Below are 23,396 nucleotides of genomic sequence, written 5' to 3' on the forward strand. Positions count from 1 at the left end.
TCACTTACAGAACAACCACCAAAGATAATTTTTGACAACTCAACTTAATGGTTCATGTCAACATCTGGTTCTGACAATAACTAGAATTATTACTTCAAGGGTTCCTAAGCACCACATTTCACAGTTTTATATTCAGTATTTAGAATAATTCTTTAGAACAATTTTTAGGTATTATAAAATATTTTTAAAAGATGATTGATCTTATCCATAATCAAAAGAAATAAAATATCATTAAAATGAGTAGGACTGCATTAATATATGGAGGTAGATTGTCTTTCTAGATGCTTTAACTATCTAACCTAGATCCAAGGAAGATAATTAGAAAAAATAAATAAGTGCAAGGGAAGTTAACGAGTAATGAATTATTTTAACTTTTATTTGATTATTTTCATTTACAGTTCTGGCACTGACACTTTTTTTTAAAAAAAGATTTTAATTTTATGTAAAGATTGAACTTCAATAAAATAACTTAAAAAACATTTACATGTATATCACTAAATCTCCATAAAATATACAATACTTTTGATACAGCATAGGCTAGGATGACTTTGAAGGAAGTGGTACATATTCATAATTTTTAAGAGATATCCCATATATCGCTTGTTTGGAATAAATATTTATATTGAATTTGCCAAGACATCTGAAGTATTAAATACTATATAACATGCACTCAGAAATTAAAATATACAGTTTGAAATACATATATTTTAAAAGCATAAAACTGTGATTTGATTTAATCTAGGTATACATTAGAGCTTCTAAATAGAAATTTGAACATTTATTACAAATAAAAGATACTTTAACATCAAGTGATATATAGTCCAAAAGCTGCTAGGAGACAGTTTGGACATGTAGAATATAAATTTCTACTTTGGCTAGAGTTGTCTCTTCTTTTTTAACCTTTAAACGAGATGGAATAATGTTAAGTTTGCTAAAACTTTAAAACTTTACAAAATGTTTGTTACTCATTAGCTGCATGATCCACTTCTTTTTCTCATTTATACTGACATGACAAAATCAAACACACGAACTTAACTGTCTAAAATAAAAATGTGAATATTACTGCTAAATGAAGGCATTTAAAATTCCATCGACCAAATTACTCAAGTACAACAGACTATATATTTTGTACATATAAAGATTTACATAAATTATATTGTTTTAGCTCACCAGCAAACTATAGGGATAAAATACTTTCATGAACTTCTGAACATCAACACTCTTATAAAACACCTCTTTGATGATTATTGGCACACAAAAATTTCCTTCTCTAAAGAGACAAGATACAAGAAAGAGTTGGTAGCAGTTAGCTATTTGGCATTTTTAAATGATTGCTATTTCTAGAAAAATAGCAGCAGTATTGCTCACCTAGAAGAGCTGAATGTACCGACAATTTATAGACTGCTACAACCTGAACCATTTCATCAAATTGGCTTTACATTATTGTACATGAGGCTAAGAAAACTGGTAAAAGTGACAGAAAACAGGATGTAAAAATTAATCCAGAGAACAATTCTGAGCCTTCTTATTGGCAGCAGCTACATATGAGCTATAAATTTTAACCACAATTTAATACATTTTGCTATAAAGCACATATTATAAATTCTCTGCTCCTGGTCTGATATAATCATCTATTTCTTTTACTCATAGATACTGAAAAGGTCTTAATTTGGTAATTAAAAACTTGTTACAACAAGTGAATAAAAGTCAGTTTTTAGGTACTTAGTATAAGTTGACATTTTATAACTTGCAATATGGTAAAAAAAAATCTGATTCTAACAAAACATCTCATTAATTTTGTTGTTTTTAATAATTGTGCTGATGAAATAAAACCAAAATAACATTCCAACTCTCTCCACTGTATTACAGTATTTATGAACTGCATTAGTGTCACTAAACTGTGAGACTTTCTTAGATAAACATATGGATAGTGTTTTCTAAAACATTCTTCCATTTCCACCAACTTCTGGATCTGCGAGTTAGTCTAATATATTTTCAATATTATTTTGTTGTTGAAAAGCAAAAGGGTAAGTTGTCAGCTTATATTTTTCCTGATCATTCTTCCCCTGTATAACAGATACTGAAATTACAGTAAAAATTTCATAAATTCCTTGCTTTTACTGATTTCCCCTTTTAGAGTGAATAACTTAATATTTAGACTCTCATGTACTAAAATCAGGTTCAGTGGTAAAATTAAATTACGAAAAAATACTCCACATTCTCATAGCATTTTCTATCAGGGAACTACTGCCTATGGCTGGGAAGAAAATTTAAAATGGACACATTACCCTTTATTATTTATTATTTAAATATTTTACATATATATTAAAAATAATCATGTTTTGGGAAATGATTAAGGAGCAACAATCAAAATTATTAGGAATGTTTACATTGAAGAAAATTATTAACAGCAAACCCTTTTGACATCACATTCAGACCTATGTGTTTGTATGCAGATGAAATAATATATCCTCTTAAGTCTAGTGCAGATCAGCCATCCAGCCTCAATAGGGATTCGGACCTTCTTCACTGTATTTTCCTAAGACATAATATACCTCTCAAATCTGCAGCATGTTTCAAAGGAAGTCTGTAATTTTGATTGAAAGCATGATACGTAATCTGTGTCTGTTTTAATATGGTAAGTCAAATCACATCATATATAAATTGTCCTACAAAATATATATTTGATGATACTTCAAATGGAATGTTTCCAAGTTGATAGTGGTAGCCAAATATGCTGGGAACTTAAAAGGTGCCTAATATAAAAAAACCTGCAAAATTTAAACATTTAATTTTTAATATACTATAAATGTTCACCAAATCTAAAAATAATACCCTAATTGTATAAGGTTCCTTTTCAAGTAATTGTTTCTAAAAAGTTATAAATAATTCTTCTACTGTGCCTCTCTGTCTTGTACTTCAAAGATATGGAATATTATCTTTAACACTATATAAATAACAAATAGTCCTTTAAAGTAGGGGCTCAGGGGAGTAGGGGAGGAGAACTGTGGCTAATTTTCCCTGTTATTATGTGCATTTATGGTTATAAAGTTGAAAACACCGTTTTCTTATATCAGGGAGAACAGGCCATGTTCTGCTTTAGGAAATAACAAGAGTCCAGTTTCTCCTTTAATAAAGTTACTGTGCATCAGCCCAGCTGAGTTTATAAGTATATAGTTAAGGCTATGTATACAATAAAGAGAAGAATTGAGGCAATTATTTTGATTAAGTCCAAAAAATAAATTTTTAGAGAGCACTTTATTGGTCTATTTTTTCTCCTTATTATATTTTGATTGTACCACATAGTAGCTCATTTTTCACTTCAATTTACCTGTGTAAAATATTAGATAAGAAATTTGAGATAAGAAATATCAATAGAATAATAAGTTTCCCTATTAAATAATATCTGCTTTTCTGAGGAAAAAATCAATACTAATATTCCCTTGGAAATCAATTGTTAAAGCACCTAATTCAAGGAAAAAAACCTCTCTAAAATATTAAATCTTTTTATTATATGAAATGACCAAAGGGAGAAAACGTTTTTGTTTTTGGTTAATGGATTTTTAGGGCACTAAATTGACTGTTTAAGCACATATTATATACCTCTGGTGACTTAGAGAATGAACTTCCTCAGCTGTATTCTCAGCTTGATAACTGTGATAGGAACAAGCCAGACATTAAAAGAACAGAGTATCTTGGAGACTGGCAGAAATATTTTGAATGTGGAGATAGCCACCTTTTCTCTCCAAATACAGTACCTTATTAGATGTTTAGAGCCACTTAAAAATGCATCAGACTGATGTATTCCTAACTGGCCACAGAAGATTCATTCATATTTTTCCTGGAACTAGCAAGTAATTTTGTGATCAAGTAATTTTGTACATACTATATAGTTCTTAATAGAAAAGCAAAAATTAAGAGTTCAGTGATGAATTACCATAAAAACCAATGAATACTTTGGAAAGGCATTGTAGAAATACAGTTAAGTCTGCATTTCTTACAGACGTGCTATATTAGAACCAATTATCTGTTCCAATAGGGCAATCTCAATTTTTAGACAAGAAGGAAAAACTAAGCCAAGAATAAGAAAAACACAGAGACAAATCTATGTATCTTTTTTTTTCTGGTAAATTCTTAGGAAAATGAGAAAAGTGTGCAAAATAAAAACGAGTTTATGCTCTTAAAGTAAAAAAAGACAAGTACAATTAAATAATAATATGTGACAGTTCCCTTAGGAAGAGTTAATAAAAAGTTAAGAAAAAAGTCCCATTATTTTTATTAAACAAACACCAATAACAGCAGGATTATTTCTGCCACTAATTTCCTTCCTCTTTTTTGTTTCAAAAATTATTGTTTGAATAAAAGAAATGGGAAAAATGGTTTGCTTGCAGCTATGTATGTAACACAAATGAAGGCACAAAATAGTAGGACTCCAGGGCCAATGAGGAAGGTGTAGTGATTTGGGCATGAACAAAAACTGACCCTGATATACAGTTAAAGATCCGGCACTATTTTGCATTTATAATTGCATACCTAAGTGACTAACCAATTTGGAACCCATAAAAACCTTTAATCTGTTACTTTCTGAACATAAAAGGTACTTCTCAAAACTTCCTAGCTCATCTGCGCAAATGTATGACTTATCACTGATGCAAAAAAAAAAAGAAGTATGAAAACAATCCCTGACAGATTATATTTTCATAATGTTCAAAAGATAGTGTGCAGAGTTAGTATGTGAAGAACTCCCAATATCTGACTTGGAGACAAACAAAAATGTGGAATCCAAAGGAGATAGGGACAGCTGTGCCCTTGTAGGAGGCACTTTGGAATTTGTTGATGAAAGCTTACATGGAATTTAGTTTGTTAACAGCTGATCAGAGATAAGCCACTACTCTGTAGGAAAACTGAGGACCAATAGGCCATCTTTTGACATAGAACACCCTTGGACCATCTCCCAGAATCCTTTATAAATATATTATACATATGTAATTTGGCTAGATTAGCACTGACTCTGTTGCCACTAATAATTATAAATGGTCTTAGGAAAAAAGGATACCACTGAAGTCACTGGGTACAATATTCATTTTAGACTATTTCAGGAAGGCATTACACACATTTGCTTAAGAATTATTGGATTAAAATCTCTGTAAATATTTTTTAAAATATTGTTCCTTGTGGAAAAAAAAAGTCATCATGGTTGTATCTTCCTCCTAATCAAGTATTCTAGAATATGAAGTCAATCAAAACTAGACTGTGGAAAGAACCAGATTAGAAGCAGGGCAGTGAGGTCACCAATTGCTGTTCTTCTCCCCCCAGTTTGTTTAAATAACTAAATATATGAGCAGCTGAAAATTATTCCACATCAGAAGCGTCATTGTCAGAAAGATGATAGTTACTTCCCTTTACCCGAATATATTCAATATATCTCCCTTCATCAGAATCTGAAGTGCCACATGTACATAGCCTGTTGTCAAAGAGTGATTCAATTTCCTCTAATTTTTTGCCTTTGGTCTCAGGAAGACAGCCATAGATGAAAAGGAGTCCCACAGCAGCAAATCCAGCATAGAGGAAGAAAGCTCCTGCAACGGAAAAATAATAGATACATGAATATGAATATATAGAGAGGCTTAAGTTGGAAAGAGTACTTGATTTTGACTTTTTCTGGTCAGTCATGCATAATCACAGTATGAAATGGACCAAAAAATTACTATGAACCTGGTTTACTCCAATTGTTCCAACTCTGTGAATATGATGTAATGTATCTTTCTAAACTCAAGTTTAGAAACTCAAGAATAATAGACCGGGCTCAGATGTAAGTTTGGCTTTGAAGCCTTTCCTCCCTTCCCTGACTAGAGGGAATTACTCTCTTCCATGTGCTATCACAGTATGTTGTTGAGACCCCTAAAATAACAACCAAGAAATATTATAATTATGTACACCCATGTATGCTTGCCTTGTCTATTACACTAGAGGCACTTTTTGAGGTCAGAAGAAGTTCCTTTCTTATTCATCTTGTGTTTCCAGAACCAAGTATAATGATGACATTGCAGAATGAATGCCTCAGTGGAATACATGGCAACTCCATCCTTCCAGTTTCTCATGTCCAAAGTCTGGGAGTCATCCTTAATTTCTACCTTACTCTCATGCCTAACATCCAATCTGTTTGTTAGGAGATCCCGTTGGTTCTACCTTCAAAATATAACCCAAAGATGGCCACTTCTCACCACTTCCATAGATAAATGTGGTCTAAGGGCCATCCTGTCTCATCTGTATTACCGCAACAGTCTCCTAACTGGTCTCGTTGTTCCTTCTCTTGGACCTCGACGGTCCATTTTTTTTCCATAGCACATGTCATCATCTGACATACTATGATGTTTACTAGTTTGTTTTTCGTTTCCCTCCACTAGAATGTAAACTCCATGAAGTCAGAGAATTTTGTTTTGCTGTAAGATTATGCAAGTCAATGCAGCACAGCCAGAAATACATAAATATTAGCTAGTTTGGTTTTCTAAGGGTCATGATAGCAAGCCTAGATGGATGAGATATATGAATGTATGACTTGTTTATATTCTTTAAACATTTCCAAGATGGACTTTTAAAATAATTGAATTCCGACCAGTCTGGCCAACATGGTGAAACCTGTCTCTACCAAACACACACACACACACACACACACACACACACACACACACACACACACAATTGAATTGCCAATTTGAATATAAGAAACTATACTTGTACTTTTGATGGTGGAAAACAGCAAAGTAAAATGGAGCCCCTGTCTAATTTTAGGCTTTCAGTCCAGACCATCATGTGCATGAGATGGGGGAAGTAAGATGAAAAACTAATGTGACAATTGGCTGGAGTGGGAAGAACCGAGTTTAAGTGTTGGCCACGTGACTTCTGGATAGTCATTTAACCTCTTCTCTGGGCCTCTGTTGCCTCATTAAGTAAAATAAGGGGGTTTCTCAGCTCCTACTTAAGTGTTGGCAGTTTACGATTCTGTAAATGTTTGTTACAGCCAAAATCAGGAGCATGTATAGGAGAAATAGTTAAGAGATGGTTGAGACAGAGACATGATCTGTGTAATGGGAAAAATAATTCTTGCTTTGCCCAACTGTAAAGAATAGAAATAATGTATGTTATCATGCCCATTAGAATTCTGAATATCAGTTGCTCAAAAAAGTGATGGCCAGATTGTTAAATATTCTACTAAATGACCAGGAAAGGAAGAGTTGCTATTAAGATACAGAATAAGATTAGTGTGACTAATTAATTGGGATGTTTTTACAGAAAGGGTGATACAGATAAGCTAGCTCTTGGAGAATGGGGGAATTTTGACAAAAAAAAAATGAAAGGAGATGAAGTCCTGTGTTCTGAGTACAGATAAGCAAGACTGTGGAGGTAGGATTAGAAATGGAATCTTTAGCAGGGAGGGACAAAGACTGGATAGTAATTATGATGAAGATAAAGAAAAAATAAGTACAGATGGTAAAACATTTTAGATTAAAATAGGCTTCTAAACTACAAAATCTGTAACAGCAAACCCAGTTTGACTTTTAAATATAATAGTATATTTTATCTTCATCATTATCTTTCACAGTTTGGGAACAGTAGCATAATTAGAAGTAACAAATCAAATCTGTCAGTGCTAAACTCCTATAGTTAAAAACATTCGTTGGGTTAGGATGACTCCTGAGGTTGATTACAGATTCCTTCTCGTGACCTGGATTCCCAAAGCTGAATAATATCAAGGAATTGCTATTAAAATACAAGACTGTTTTATAAAATCTGAGGAATCCAAAGCATGCAAATGCCAAAACCGCCTACTCAGTGTGGGTTCCAATGGTTAGACCTGTGGCTAAGTCGCGGAGGAGTGTGGGCAGACCTGGGAGGCTGTGACCTGGTCCATGTCATGGTCAAATCAGTCACATATCTCAGTTTCTCATTCATTCCTCCCTTGGAATGAAAATGGCAAGAAAAAAATGTCTGTAACGAGTGCATCAGGAGTATTGAACAGTGAGATATTCCTCACCTTTATTCTAAGGATTTAAATCTAATTACAGCCTTACATTAAGTTCCAGATTAAAACAACTATTTAATTGAATTACACAAATTGAGGACTCAAAGGCCATGTGTGACTGAATTTCAGCAGTACCTCAAGAGAGAAGCTTTGACATAATGCCCCCCAAGGGATCTCTTTAGCCACATGTGCCGTATATAAAATGGCATATTGGTGATATAGCAATGATACTTTTTAGTAGTAAACATTATTGAATGGGGGCACAAGGCAGACCTGTGTAAGCAATATGGTTGAGGAAGGAATCAAATTTTGAGATCTTATGAAACAATGAAAAAGGAGGCAACAAAGAAGACATAACTATTTCCAGAGGAATACACAATTAGGATGTATATTTGTTAAATGAGGAATATAAATGCATAGCTTACATAAACCAGTAACGTGGATTAAAATGAGACACAAAAAGGGAGAAAAACTAGCCTGAACAAACTATTATTTTTCTACTACTAGAGAGGAGTAGACCAAATGGACCAGTGCTCTGACATGAGAGAAGCTTAATGCAAAGCAAAATGCTTTTAACTGTTTGTTTATTTTTGAAAGAATTCTGCTTATACCCTATTTAAATTTCATTACTGTTGCCTCATTTGTCTCATGGTTTTCTGGCAGGATAAATTTAAAAAAGAGGAGCTTTGCTGTCAAAAGTATAATCATGTAAACTTTTATTATTTGGTCTATGCCTTTCTATGAAAAATGCTTTCTCAGGATGCCAGCATATACTTAGGTCTTCAAATATTTAAGTGTTCTCTAGAATCAGTAAATACGAGGACATATTTATTGTGCTTGTATTTATTATGTCATGAAGATAAGTTTATGAATTTATGGAAAAATTTTAATTGCCAAATGGGATCCAGCTGAATATACTAAATATATATCCAGTTTAAAATGCCAGTGCATTTCCTTTCCAAGAAAATAAGTATTTCAAATGTCTTAAGCAGTGATTAGGAGAGAGAAGAGTTTTATGAAGATAATAAAAGCATTAGATAAATACTGTTAACTAAAAGCAAATACCAATTCAGCATGTTCAGAAGAGACAGGGAATAGATTTTTATAATGTTTCATCATATTCATCATTCATCTGCAAAATTTATCCATGTATTTATTCATTTGACAAATACTTTTTGGTGCTTATCAGGTTAACAGGATGCCTTGGGAGGAACTGGGAATGTAACAACGAACAAGCCACAGTCCTGGCCCTCCAGGGATTTACAGTCTACTAGAGGGAGCTAAGGGCAGACAAACCTTTCTTGCAAAGAGAAATGATAAGTGCCCAGAGCAGAGTAAAGGGATGATTGCAGGGAGATCAGAGAAGCTCTTCTGGGAGAATGGTCTAAGCAGGCAGGCATTCCGTCTCTACCACAGAGACTTATGAGATTAGAATGTAACCTCATACTTCATCATGAATAATCCTATTGCAACCTATAAAGTCATGTGAACAATGCAGAAATCTTTTTTCTAAAAAGCAAAGTCTTTTCACTTTAGTAAAAATGGATTCAAAGTAGCTCCCCAAAGTATTTTCCTGACTCATCCACTAAGCACTGTTGTTTTTCATTTTGAATTATGGCCTCTATACATTTGCATTTGAATATTTCTGTCACGTTTACACTTTTGCAAGTGGTAAGTGCTGGTCTCAGAGGACAGTGAAATGCATAAGCACTGGCCTGAGCAGCACAGGTGATACAGTGGAAGGTATGGCCACAGCACAGAATACTGTTAAGCATTTGAGGAAGCTACTTTCAGCCCTACGCAGAATCTGCTCTTGGACTTGACGCTATGCCTGTCACAGGACATCTCATTGGCCCTAGACTCCCTGCCTACATCTTTTTACCATTTTCTGTGTTTTTTTTGTTTGTTTGTTTCTGTGAAACTAAAAGCTATAGCGTAAAGACTTCCACGTGGGGAGATAGCTGGGAGATGTGTGAGTTGGGAGAGGGGTTGGGTGACAGCCCTAAGCACTGTGGGACAAGAAGCAATGCTGTTTAGGATAGGAGAATCCCTCTCTTTTTTCCCAGACACATTTCCAATGCCTTTGGAGGACAAGAAAGCCACATGGAGATACTTATAACAGCAAAATATAACCACATAGTCTCAATCACAAATGATATTATAGTATATCTAAAAATAGAGTGATAAAAATTAAAAAACTATGTTAGAAAAAATATTATCTTACCATAGTATGTAAGATACTCTGCTGTGTGTAAAAATGTTAGTGAAACAAGGACATTGAAAATCCAGTTTATTCCAGATGAACATGCATTTCCTGTACTTCTTGCCCAAAGGGGATATATTTCAGAATTCACAGTCCAAGGCATTGGTCCCATTCCTGAGAAATAAAACATTAAAAACTTCAGTAAAATAGCATGTAAGAAATTTGAAAAATTACAGTTTATCTACTCCAAAAAGAGGCAATTCGATTAATGCAACAGTAATAACAAAGTCTTTGTTTACCAGGTGCAAAGAAGACAAGATATAAAATAAGGCCCAGAAGTGCAGTCCAGGAGTATGGAGTAGGGCAGAAATTGTAAGCCCAAAATATATCTTCTGTTTTGAACTTGGTTTCATTTTCACACCTGAAAAATAATGCAATATAAGTATTAATGTTTTAGACTACAGTTGCAGAAATTCAATATCATCCTATTTATGTATTTGGAAATTCCTTTGTCTTAAGAAAGAGTCCAAAATGTTTTTCTTAAAAAATAAGAACTAAATATACAATATTAGATATGTGAGCTCATATAGGAATTTTAGAGCTAAGTATAATTCAAGAGCAAAACAAACACACCGTGTTTTATAATCATTTCACATAAATTAGACATGATTTCTAATTAGTCCCTGGAAGCTGCAGTAACACTTCAGTACCACTGAGAGTCAGTATATGGCAGTGAAAAGACCATGGAATTTGCAATCAGGACAAGATTCAAATTTCAGAGCCAGATACTTTTCATCTGATAAAATGGGGATAATACTTTGTAGACTATTTTAAGGATTAGAAAAGTAACCTGTAAAGGGTGATGGATGAGGGAAACAAATGATTCCAAATAGCCCTCTCCCTTCCTGTTGTGTGTCCTTGCTTCTCTACCAGTCACTCCCTGATGACCTTGCCTTCTTAATCCATAGTAAAGCAAAGGGTCCTACAGTTTAGATTGATTCTTAAGTTGAACTTCCAATTCTTTACCTTAATTGCCCCTGAAGATATTACCAGACTCAAAAACATTCCTATTCCCTATTGTCAATTTAGAGTATTGTTCTGTCTCCTTCAACCTCTATCTTTGAACCTTGGCATCCAAGCCCTATTGTTACCGTATTTATGAACTCATCATAACATTCCACCTGTCTTGATGATTTGGGTGCCTGCTCAGTCTTCCTCCTCTCATCCCCTGCCACATTCATTTATTTTTAATTCATTGGCCTCATTTAAAAAATTATTTTATTTAAGTTCCAGGATACATGCACAGGATGTGCAGGTTTGTTACATAGGTAAATGGGTGCTGTAGTGTTTTGCTGCACCTATCAACCCGTCACCTAGGTATTAAGCCCCATGTGCATTAGCTATTTATCCTGATGCTCTCCCTCCTCCCAGCCCCCACAGGCCCTAGTGTGCATTGTTCCCTTCTCTGTGTCCATGTGTTCTCATTGTTCAGCTCCCACTTATAAGTGAAAACATGTGGTGTGTGGTTTTCTGTGCTCCATATAATGCATTGGCCTCATAGTTCCTTATTTAATCTCCAACACTACAGAGACAGCACTTTATAGTTTCCTTGATTTGGAACTATGTTACTTCAGACTTTGAGCCTTCCTTCTCTGATCACAACCACCACTTTGTTTATCTCCTCATTCCTGATCATCTGTGCTACACCCAGATCTGCCTTTGGATTATTCTCTCAGTATTCATTTACCTCATTGCTCAGCTTAGACCATGCCAATACAGGCGTAACTTGGAGATATTGCGAGGTCAGTTCCAGACCACTGTAATAAAGTGGGTCACACAGATTTTTTGGTTTCCCACTATATACAAAAGTTATGTTCCCATGAAAGTGCAGTCTATTAAGTGTTCAATAACATTGTCTAAAAATGTACAAACCTTAATTTTAAAATATTTTGCTAAAAAATGCTAATGATCATCTGCACCTTCAAGTCATCATCTTTTTGGTGGAGGGTCTTGCCTCAATGTTGAGGGCTGCTGACTGATTAGTTGCTGAAGGCTGGGGTGGCTGTGGCAATTTCTCAAAATAAGACAACAAGGAAGTTTGCCAAATTGACTGACTTTTCCCGTCACTAAATATTTCTCTGTAGCGTGCAATGATGTTTGATAGCATTTTCCCCAGATAACTTCTTTCAGAATTGGAGTCAATCCTCTCAAACTCTGCTACTGCTTTGTCAACTAAGTTCGTGTGATACTCTAAATCCTTTGATATCATTTCAACAATGTTCATAGCACTTTCACCAGGAGTAGATTCCATCTCAGAAACTTTCTTTGTTCCTCCTTAAGAAACTCTTTATCCGTTCAAGTTTTATCATGAGATTGCAGCAATTCAGTCACATCTTCACTTCTACAATAGTTCTCTTGCTGTTTTCCACTACATCTGAAGTTTCTTTCTCCCCTAAAGTCTTCAGCCCTTTAAAGTCATCCATGAAGGTTGGAATCAACCTCTTGCAAACTTCCAAACTGTTCATTTGGTATTTTGACCTCCTCCCATGAATCACGAATGTTTTTAATGGCATCCAGAATAGTGAATCCTTTCCAGAAGATTTTCACTTCACTTGGCCCAGATCCATATGAGAAATCACTATCTGTGGCAGCTATGGCCTTATGAAATGCATTTCTTAAATAATAAGACTTGAAAGCTGAAGTGACTCCTTGATCCATGGGCTGCAGAATGGATGCTGTGTTAGCAGGTATGAAAACAACATTCATCTTGTACATCTCCATCAGAGCCCTTGAGTGACCAGTGTCATTGTCAATCAGCAGTAATATTTTGAAAGGAATCTTTTTTTTTTTTTTTTGCCTGAGCAGTAGGTCTCCATAGTGGCTTAAAATATTCTCCAAACTATGCTGTAAATATAAGTGCTGTTGTACAGGTTTTGTTGTTTCGTTTTAGAGCACAGGCTGAATAGATTTAGCCCTTCTTAAGGGCTCTAGGATTTTTGGAGCGGCAAATGAGCATTGGCTTCAACTTAAAAGTCACCAGCTGCATTATCTCCTAACAAGAGACCCAGCCTGTCCTTTGAAGCTAGGCATCGACTTCTCCTATCTAGCTATGAGAGTCCTGGATGGTATCTTCTTCCAACAGAAGGGAGTTTCATCTACATTGAAAAATCTGTTGTTTAGTATAGCCACCTGATATTGTTTGGCTGTGTCTCCACCCAAATCTCATGTTGAATTGTAGTTCCCATAGTCTCCACGTTGTGGGAGAAACCCAGTGGGAGGTAATTGAATCACGGGGGTGGTTACTCTCATGCTGTTCTCATGATAGTGAGTTCTCATGATATCTGATGGTTTTATAACTGGCTTTTCCCCTTTTTACTTGGCACTTCTCCTTCCTGTCACCATGTGAAGAAGACATGTTTGCTTCCCCTTCCTCCATGATTGTAAGTTTTCTGAGGCTTCCCCAGCCCTGCAGAACTGTGACTCAATTAAATCTCTTTCCTTTATAAACTACCCAGTCTCAGGCAGTTATTTATAGCAGTGTGAGACCAGACTGATACACCACCTTTATCAGTTATCTTAGGTAGATGTTCTGGATCACTTGATGCAGCTTCTCCATCAGCACTTGCTGCCTCACCTTCCAACAAGGTGTGAAGTGAAGACAGCTTCTTTCCTTAACCCTCATGAACCAACCTCTGCTAGCCTCAAACTTTTCTTCTGCAGCTTCCTCACCTCTCTCAGCCTTCATAGAATTAAATGGAATTAGAGACTTATTCTGGGTTAGGCTTGTGCTTAAGGGAATGTTGTGGCTGGTTTGAGCATCTATCCAGACCACTCAAACTTTCTTTATATCGGCAATAAGGCTGTTTCACTTTCTTATCATTTGTGTGTTCACTGGAGTAGCACTTTTAATATCCTCTAAGAATTTTCTTTTGTAGTCACAATTTGGCTATTCGGTGCAAGAGGCCTAGCTTTCAGCCTATCTCAGCTTTCAGTATGCCTTCCTCATTAAGCTCAATTATTTCTAGCTTTTGATTTAAAGTGAGAGTTGTGCTACTATTCCTATCACTTGAACATTTAGAGGCCATCCTAGAGTTATTAATTGTAGTGTCTTAGGGAATAGACAGGCACCAGGAGAGGGAGACAGAAAAGGAAATGGTTGGTGGAGCGGTCAGAACACACACAACATTTATAATTAAGTTTGACGTCTTATACGGGTGCAGTTTGTGATGCCCTACAACAATTACAATAGTAACATTAAAGATCACTAATCATCAAAACAGATATGATAATGAAAAAGTCAGAAATAATGTGAGAATTAGGGGGTGGAGCCAAGATGGCCAAATAGGAACAGCTCTGGTCTACAGCTCCCAGTGTGAGCGACACAGAAGACGGGTGATTTCTGCATTTCCATTTGAGGTACTGGGTTCATCTCCCTAGGGAGTGCCAAAGAGTGGGTGCAGGACAGTCGGTGCAGCGCACTGTGCACGAGCCGAAGCAGGGCGAGGCATTGCCTCACTAGGGAAGCGCAAGGGGTCAGGGAGTTCCCTTTCCTAGTCAAAGAAAGGGGTAACAGACAGCACCTGGAAAATCGGGTCACTCCCACCCTAATAATGCGCTTTTCCAACGGGCTTGGAAAACAGCACACCAGGAGATTGTGTCCCGCACCTGGCTCGGAGGGTCCTATGCCCACGGAGTCTCGCTGATTGCTAGCACAGCAGTCTGAGATCAAACTGCAAGGCAGCAGCGAGGCTGGGGGAGGGGCGCCTGCCATTGCCCAGGCTTGCTTAGGTAAACAAAGCAGCCAGGAAGCTCGAACTGGGTGGAGCCCACCACAGCTCAAGGAGGCCTGCCTGCCTCTGTAGGCTCCACCTCTGGGGGCAGGGCACAGACAAACAAAAAGTCAGCAGGAACCTCTACAGACTTAAATGTCCCTGTCTGACAGCTTTGAAGAGAGCAGTGGTTCTCCAAGCACGCAGCTGGAGATCTAAGAATGGGCAGACTGCCTCCTAAAGTGGGTCCCTGATCCCCAAGCAGCCTAACTGGGAGGCACCCCCCAGTAGGGACAGACTGACACCTCACTCGGCCAGGTACTCCTCTGAGACAAAAATTCCAGAGGAACGATCAGACAGCTGAATTTGCAGTCTCACGAATATCCGCTGTTCTGCAGCCACCGCTGCTGACACTCAGCCAAACAGGGTCTGGAGTGGACCTCTAGCAAACTCCAACAGACCTGCAGCTGAGGGTCCTGTCTGGTAGAAGGAAAACTAACAAAGAGAAAGGACATCCACACCAAAAACCCATCTGTACATCACCATCATCAAAGACCAAAAGTAGATAAAACCACAAAGATGGGGAAAAAACAGAGCAGAAAAACTGGAAACTCTAAAAAGCAGAGCACCTCTCCTCCTCCAAAGGAACGCAGTTCCTCACCAGCAATGGAACAAAGCTGGATGGAGAATGACTTTGACAAGTTGAGAGAAGAAGGCTTCAGACCATCAAACTACTCCGAGCTACGGGAGGAAATTCAAAACAATAGCAAAGAAGTTAAAAACTTTGAAAAACAATTAGATGAATGGATAACTAGAATAACCAATGCAGAGAAGGGCTTAAAGGAGCTGATGGAGCTGAAAGCCAAGTTTCGAGAATTACGCGAAGATTGCAGAAGCCTCGGTAGCTGATGCGATCAACTGGAAGAAAGGGTATCAGTGATGGAAGATGAAACGAATGAAATGAAGCGAGAAGGGAAGTTTAGAGAAAAAAGAATAAAAAGAAATGAACAAACCCTCTAAGAAATATGGGACTATGTGAAAAGACCAAACCTACGTCTGATTGGTGTACCTGAAAGTGACGTGGAGAATGGAACCAAGTTGGAAAACACTCTGCAAGATATTATCAAGGAGAACTTCCCCAAGCTAGCAAGGCAGGCCAACATTCAGATTCAGGAAATACAGAGAACACCACAAAGATACTCCTCGAGAAGAGCAACTCCAAGACACATAATTGTCAGATTCACCAAAGTTGAAATGAAGGAAAAAATGTTAAGGGCGCCAGAGAGAAAGGTGGTTACCCACAAAGGGAAGCCCATCAGACTAACAGCTGATCTCTAGGCAGAACTCTACAAGCCAGAAGAGAGTGGGGGCCGATATTCAATTATTAAAGAAAAGAATTTTCAACCCAGAATTCATATCCAGCCAAACTAAGCTTCATAAGTGAAGGAGAAATAAAATACTTTACAGACAAGCAAATGCTGAGTGATTTTGTCACCACCAGGCCTGCCCTAAAAGAGCTCCTGAAGGAAGCACTAAACATGGAAAGGAACAACCGGTACCAGCCACTGCAAAAACATGCCAAATTGTAAAGACCATCGAGGCTAGGAAGAAACTGCATCAACTAACGAGCAAAATAACCAACTAACATCATAATGACAGGATCAAATTCACACATAACAATATTAACTTTAAATATAAATGGGCTAAATGCTCCAATTAAAAGACACAGACTGGCAAATTGGATAAGGAGTCAAGACCCATCAGTGTGCTGTATTCAGGAAACCCATCTCATGTGCAGACACACATAGACTCAAAATAAAGGGATGGAGGAAGATCTATCAAGCAAATGGAAAACAAGAAAAGGCAGGGGTTGCAATCTTAGTCTCTGATAAAATAGACTTTAAACCAACAAAGATCAAAAGACACAAAGAAGGCCATTACATAATGGTAAAGGGATCAATTCAACAAGAAGAGCTAACTATCCTAAATATATATGCACCCAACACAGGAGCACCCAGATTCATAAAGCAAGTCCTGAGTGACCTACAAAGGGACTTAAACTCCCACACAATAATAATGGGAGATTTTAACACCCCACTGTCAACATTAGACAGATCAACGAGACAGAAAATTAACAAGGATATCCAGGAATTGAACTCAGCTCTACATGAAGTGGACCTAATAGACATCTACAGAACTCTCCACCCAAAATCAACAGAAATATACATTTTTTTCAGCACCACACCACACCTATTCCAAAATTGACCACATAGTTGGAAGTAAAGCTCTCCTCAGCAAATGTAAAAGAACAGAAATTATAACCATCTCTCAGACCACAGTGCAATCAAATTACAACTCAGGATTAAGAAACTCACTCAAAACCACTCAACTACATGGAAACTGAACAACCTGCTCCTGAATGACTACTGGGTACGTAATGAAATGAAGGCAGAAATAAAGATGTTCTTTGAAACCAACGAGAACAAAGACACAACATACCAGAATCTCTGGGACACATTCAAAGCAGTGAGTAGAGGGAAATTTATAGCACTAAATGCCCACAAGAGAAAGCAGGAAAGATCCAAAATTGACACCCTAACATCACAATTAAAAGAGCTAGAAAAGCAAGAGCAAACACATTCAAAAGCTAGCAGAAGGCTAGAAATAACTAAAATCAGAGCAGAACTGAAGGAAATAGAGACACAAAAAACCCTTCAAAAAATTAATGAATCCAGGAGCTGGTTTTTTGAAAAGATCAACAAAATTCATAGACCGCTAGCAAGACTAACAAAGAAGAAAAGAGAAGAATCAAATAGATGCAATAAAAAATGATAAAGGGGATATCACCACTGATCCCGCAGGAATACAAACTACCATCAGAGAATACTACAAACACCTCTATGCAAATAAACTAGAAAATCTAGAAGAAATGGATAAATTCCTCGACAAATACACCCTCCCAGGACTAAACCAGGAAGAAGTTGAGTCTCTGAATAGACAAATAACAGGCTCTGAAATTGTGGCAATAATCAAGAGCTTACCAACCAAAAAGAGTCCAGGACCTGATGGATTCACAGCCGAATTCTACCAGAGGTACAAGGAGGAACTGATACCATTCCTTCTGAAACTATTCCAATCGATAGAAAAAGAGGGAATCCTCCCTAACACATTTTATGAGGCCAGCTTCGTCCTGATACCAAAGCCTGGCAGCCACACAACCAAAAAAGAGAACTTCAGACCAATATCCTTGATGAACATTGATGCAAAAATCCTCAATAAAATACTGGCAAACTGAATCCAGCAGCACATCAAAAAGCTTATACACCATGATCAAGTGGGCTTCATCCCTGGGATGCACGGCTGGTTCAACATACAAAAATCAATTACTGTAATCCAGCATATAAACAGAACCAAAGACAAAAACCACATGATTATCTCAATAGATGCAGAAAAGGCCTTTGACAAAATTCAACAACGCTTTGTGCTAAAAACTCTCAATAAATTAGGTATTGATGGGACTTATCTCAAAATAATAAGAGCTATCTATGACAAACCCACAGCTAATATCATACTGAATGGGCAAAAACTGGAAGCATTCCCTTTGAAAACTGGCACAAGACAGGGATGCCCTCTCTCACTGCTCCTATTCCACATTGTGCTGGAAGTTCTGGCCAGGGCATTCAGGCAGGAGAAGGAAATAAAGGGTATTCAATTAGGAAAAGAGGAAGTCAAATTGTCCCTGTTTGCAGATGACATGATTGTATATCTAGAAAACCCCATTGTCTCAGCCCAAAATCTCCTTAAGCTGATAAGCAACTTCAGCAAAGTCTCAGGATAAAAAACCAATATACAAAAATCACAAGCATTCTTATACACCAATCACAGACAAACAGAGAGCCAAATCATGAGTGAACTCCCATTCACAATTGCTTCAAAGAGAATAAAATACCTAGGAATCCAACTTACAAGGGATGTGAAGGACCTCTTCAAGGAGAACTACAAACCACTGCTCAATGAAATAATAGAGGATACAAACAAATGGAAGAACATTCCATGCTCATGGGTTGGAAGAATCAATATCGTGAAAATGGCCATACTGCCCAAGGTCATTTATAGATTCAATGCCATCCCCATCAAGCTACCAATGACTTTCTTCACAGAATTGGAAAAAACTACTTTAAAGTTCATATGGAACCAAAAAAGAGCGCTCATCACCAAGTCAATCCTAAGCCAAAAGAACAAAGCTGGAGGCATCATGCTACCTGACTTCAAACTATACAAGGCTACAGTCACCAAAACAGCATGGTACTGGTACCACAACAGAGACATAGATCAATGGAACAGAACAGAGCCCTCAGAAATAATGCCGCATATCTACAACTATTTGATCTTTGACAAACCTGACAAAAAACAAGAAATGGGGAAAGGATTCCCTATTTAATAAATGGTGCTGGGAAAACTGGCTAGCCATATGTAGAAAGCTGAAACTGGATCCCTTCCTTACACCTTATACAAAAATTAATTCAAGATGGATTAAAGACTTACATATTAGACCTAAAACCATAAAAACCCTAGAAGAAAACCTAGGCAATACCCTTCAGGACATAGGCGTGGGCAAGGACTTCTTCATGTCTAAAACAGCAAAAGCAATGGCAACGAAAGCCAAAATTGAGAAATGGGATCTAATTCAACTAAAGAGCTTCTGCACAGCAAAAGAAACTACCATCAGAGTGAACAGGCAACCTACAAAATGGGAGAAAATTTTCACAACCTACTCATCTGACAAGGGGCTAATATCCAGAATCTATAATGAACTCAAACAAATTTACAAGAAAAAAACAAACAACCCCATCAAAAAGTGGGCAAAGGATATGAACAGACACTTCTCAAAAGAAGGCATTTATGCAGCCAAAAAATACATGAAGAAATGCTCATCATCACTGGCCATCAGAGAAATGCAAATCAAAACCACAGTGAGATACCATCTCACACCAGTTAGAATGGCCATCATTAAAAAATCAGGAAACAACAGGTGCTGGAGAGGATGTGGAGAAATAGGAACACTTTTACACTGTTGGTGGGACTGTAAACTAGTTCAACCATTGTGGAAGTCAGTGTGGCGATTCCTCAGGGATCTAGAACTAGAAATACCATTTGACCCAGCCATCCCATTACTGGGTATATACCCAAAGGACTATAAATCATGCTGCTATAAAGACACATGCACACGTATGTTTATTGTGGCACTATTCACAATAGCAAAGACTTGGAACCAACCCAAATGTCCAACAAGGATAGACTGGATTAAGAAAATGTGGCACATATACACCATGGAATACCATGCAGCCATAAAAAATGATGAGTTCATGTCCTTTGTAGGGACATGGATGAAACTGGAAACCATCATTCTCAGTAAACTATCACAAGGACAAAAAACCAAACACCGCATGTTCTCACTCATAGGTGGGAATTGAACAATGAGAACTCATGGACACAGGAAGGGGAACATCACACTCCAGGGACTGTTGTGTGCTGGGTGGAGGGGGGAGGGACAGCATTAGGAGATATTCCTAATGCTAAATGACGAGTTAATGGGTGCAGCAAACCAACATGGCACATGGATACATATGTAACAAACCTGCACATTGTGCACATGTACCCTAAAACCTAAAGTATAATAATTAAAAAAAAATGTGAGAATTACCAAAATGTGACATAAAGACACTAAATGAGCACATACTATTGGAAATACGGTGCCAATAGACTGGCTTGATGCAGGGCTGCCAGAAACCTTCAGTTTGTAAAACAAAATGCAATGTCTGTGAAGTGCAATGATAGCAAACACAATAAAATGAAGTATATACTGTCTTCACTGGCCTCTAGAATCCATTCTTCCTCTATTTTTGTCTGCCATTTTTGACCATTTGCGTTCCCAACCCGGTGTGGCATTGTTAACTTCTTTCAACAACCACTTCTCAGAAACTGAGCAGTGTTATGAAACCATGCTGTTGGGCTCTGTTAAAAGTTCATGCTATTTTATCTCAGTTGGTTCCCTTATGATGCTTATTTTATCCTTTATTGTCTTCTCTATTGAATTATCTGCTTATCTAAGGTAGACATTCCATAAACTTTTGTCAACTATTGCCTCAATTTCTTACTATCTTGTAATCCTGAAATCTTTCCGTTTCCTATGTAGATGAACTTACCTCCTTTTTTTGGAAGATTTATCAATTTCAGTTGAGAAAAATAAAATAAAACCAGGAATTTGGAGATGCTTTGTAGGACTTGATACATTTGAATCTGAAGAACAGATCTTTTAACAATTGGAATTCTTTTAAAAGAATTGAGGATCATTAACTTGAACATCAATTTTTCTCTATCACCTTCTACTTTTCAATATTTTTTTCTCAATATTTGAGAAAAGAAAGTTTTTTAAAAAACATTGTAGGTAGGCTTCCTTCCTCCAGTGGTACATGTCTGTCACCCTTTCTGAGGACTGTCCCTCTTATCAGTGGTCTTGCATCTCATTCTCCTGCCTCCTGTGGTGTCACGTTCCATCAATATCTCTTCTTTTCCTGCCCTATTTAGTTTCGTCCTACTTGAGCCTTCCCTTCTGTCTACAATACACAAGGTCTCTCCTACTCAAATGTTCAACTCCTCTCATATTACCACAACTAGCTCTCCTGAAATACCAGAAGTTTATACTCACGAGCTCTACCTGACTGCACAATCCTTCTTTCACAGCCCAACTCTGCCACCCTCCCAGATGCTGGCTAACACTTATGTGGTCTTTTTTCCTGGGTATGTTCACACGAAAGTCATCAATTATCTCCTAACATACAAATTCAGGTTTCTTGTCTTAATCTTGATGCTCTTTGATTCCTCTGTGGTCCTTGATATTGCTGACAACTCTCCTTCCTTTTCTTCCCTCTTTGCTTTTATATCTGCATCTCCATTTTAGTTCTCTGACCTATATGTATTCATTGCTTTTTACATTGCCTCTTCCTCTTCTCAACCTCTAAATATAGGTGTCCTCTAAGGTTCTATTTTGGGACCTATACCGTCTCTCATAATCATCTCATCTAATTTTAGGACTTTATAATTTCCATGTGGATGCTCCTCAATAGTTTATTCTGGCCTTGATCTTTCTTCCAAGTTCCACTGATGGAATTTAGGTACCTAAGTACTTAAAATAGCAGAGTTGCTATGAACATCTAGATCCTGCCATGGCCTCAAATGCAATATGACTACAACGAAATGACCTCTCCAGGAGGCAGCATGGGGCTGCTCTGAGCTCAAATCGTGACTCTACCACTTAATAGCTATATTCATTCAAAAGCTTATATAATGAGCACTTTTTATGCATCAGACATTAGAGATAACAGTTATGAAAAAATACCAACCACTGCATTTGTAGAACCTTGAGTTTAGCGGGCACTGGCATGGTCCTGTTTCCTGATCTGTGAAATCCGGGAAAGGACTGTATCATGGGCTGTTGGGAACATTAAATATTCCCATCTGGATACGCATAGAGCATCTGCACACTCAATGCTTAGCATACTGCCTGGCATGTGGTATATGCATAGCATAAGTATTACTTTACTAGTGCCCCTCATGACATTTCTATTTTAGTTAACACCACCTTTCCCTAAATTGGAATGGTTTAAAATCTTGCAGTTACCTTCATTTTCCTCTTATCCACTTCTCTTAGGTCTTTTATACCTGTAAGTCCAAGTAAAGAAAAGTTGCCAAGACTAGATCTAGGCTGGGACACCCAGGTAAAGCTAGGATATACGTGGCCTCTAGGTGTAATATCTCAAAGCTGTGCCATCATCTGTGAAATAAGGATTTTCCTGGCACCTACCTCAAAGGGATATTTTGATGCTTGTGTTAGAGAATGTACACAAAGAATTTCACATGGTATAGGCAAGAAACCATATTTCCTAGACATAATTTCTTGAATCTGACTTTTCTATTTGCATTAACACCACCCTAATTTAGACTCCGAGTGTGTGTCCTATCACCTGCCTCTGCCTCTGGGGGACAGAGACTCTAAAGTAACCCTGATGATTCCTGTTTTCTGATTTTCATGCCTTGTGTAGTTCCTTTTTCTGGAGTGTGGGAGTGACCTTGGATTTGCTTCTGACCGACAGAATATGGCAAAGGTGACAGGACATATGTGATTAAGTAAGCAAGATTCCAGTGCTGTTGAGCTGAAGTCTGTCACTCCCTTGCTGGTTTTGGAGAAGCAAGCCGCCATGTTGTAGGATGCCTATGCTGGGAGATTTGTGGGAGGAACTGAGGGCAGCCTCTGTCCAACAGCAAGCAAGAAACTGAAGTCCTCAGCACAAAACCACAAGTTACTGAATTCTGCTAACAAAAATGAATCCTTCTCCAGCTG

At 37.4% G+C, this 23,396-nt stretch overlaps 1 protein-coding gene across 1 annotated transcript in view; it reads right to left on the reverse strand.

The window, feature by feature from the left end:
* Nucleotides 1-347: 347 nt before the first annotated feature.
* SLC2A13 (solute carrier family 2 member 13) overlaps nucleotides 348-23,396 on the reverse strand; it is a 365,815-nt gene continuing 342,766 nt past the window's right edge. The window contains exons 8-10 of the mRNA XM_003252302.4: nucleotides 10,526-10,647; nucleotides 10,248-10,400; nucleotides 348-5,579 (exon numbers count right to left, since the gene is read on the reverse strand). Of these exons, the coding sequence (XP_003252350.2) occupies nucleotides 5,353-5,579; nucleotides 10,248-10,400; nucleotides 10,526-10,647 (502 nt within the window). The 3' untranslated portion in view covers nucleotides 348-5,352. The remainder of the gene's footprint in view (nucleotides 5,580-10,247; nucleotides 10,401-10,525; nucleotides 10,648-23,396) is intronic.

Source organism: Nomascus leucogenys, chromosome 11, assembly GCF_006542625.1.
Source record: "Nomascus leucogenys isolate Asia chromosome 11, Asia_NLE_v1, whole genome shotgun sequence".
Lineage (NCBI taxonomy): Eukaryota > Metazoa > Chordata > Mammalia > Primates > Hylobatidae > Nomascus > Nomascus leucogenys.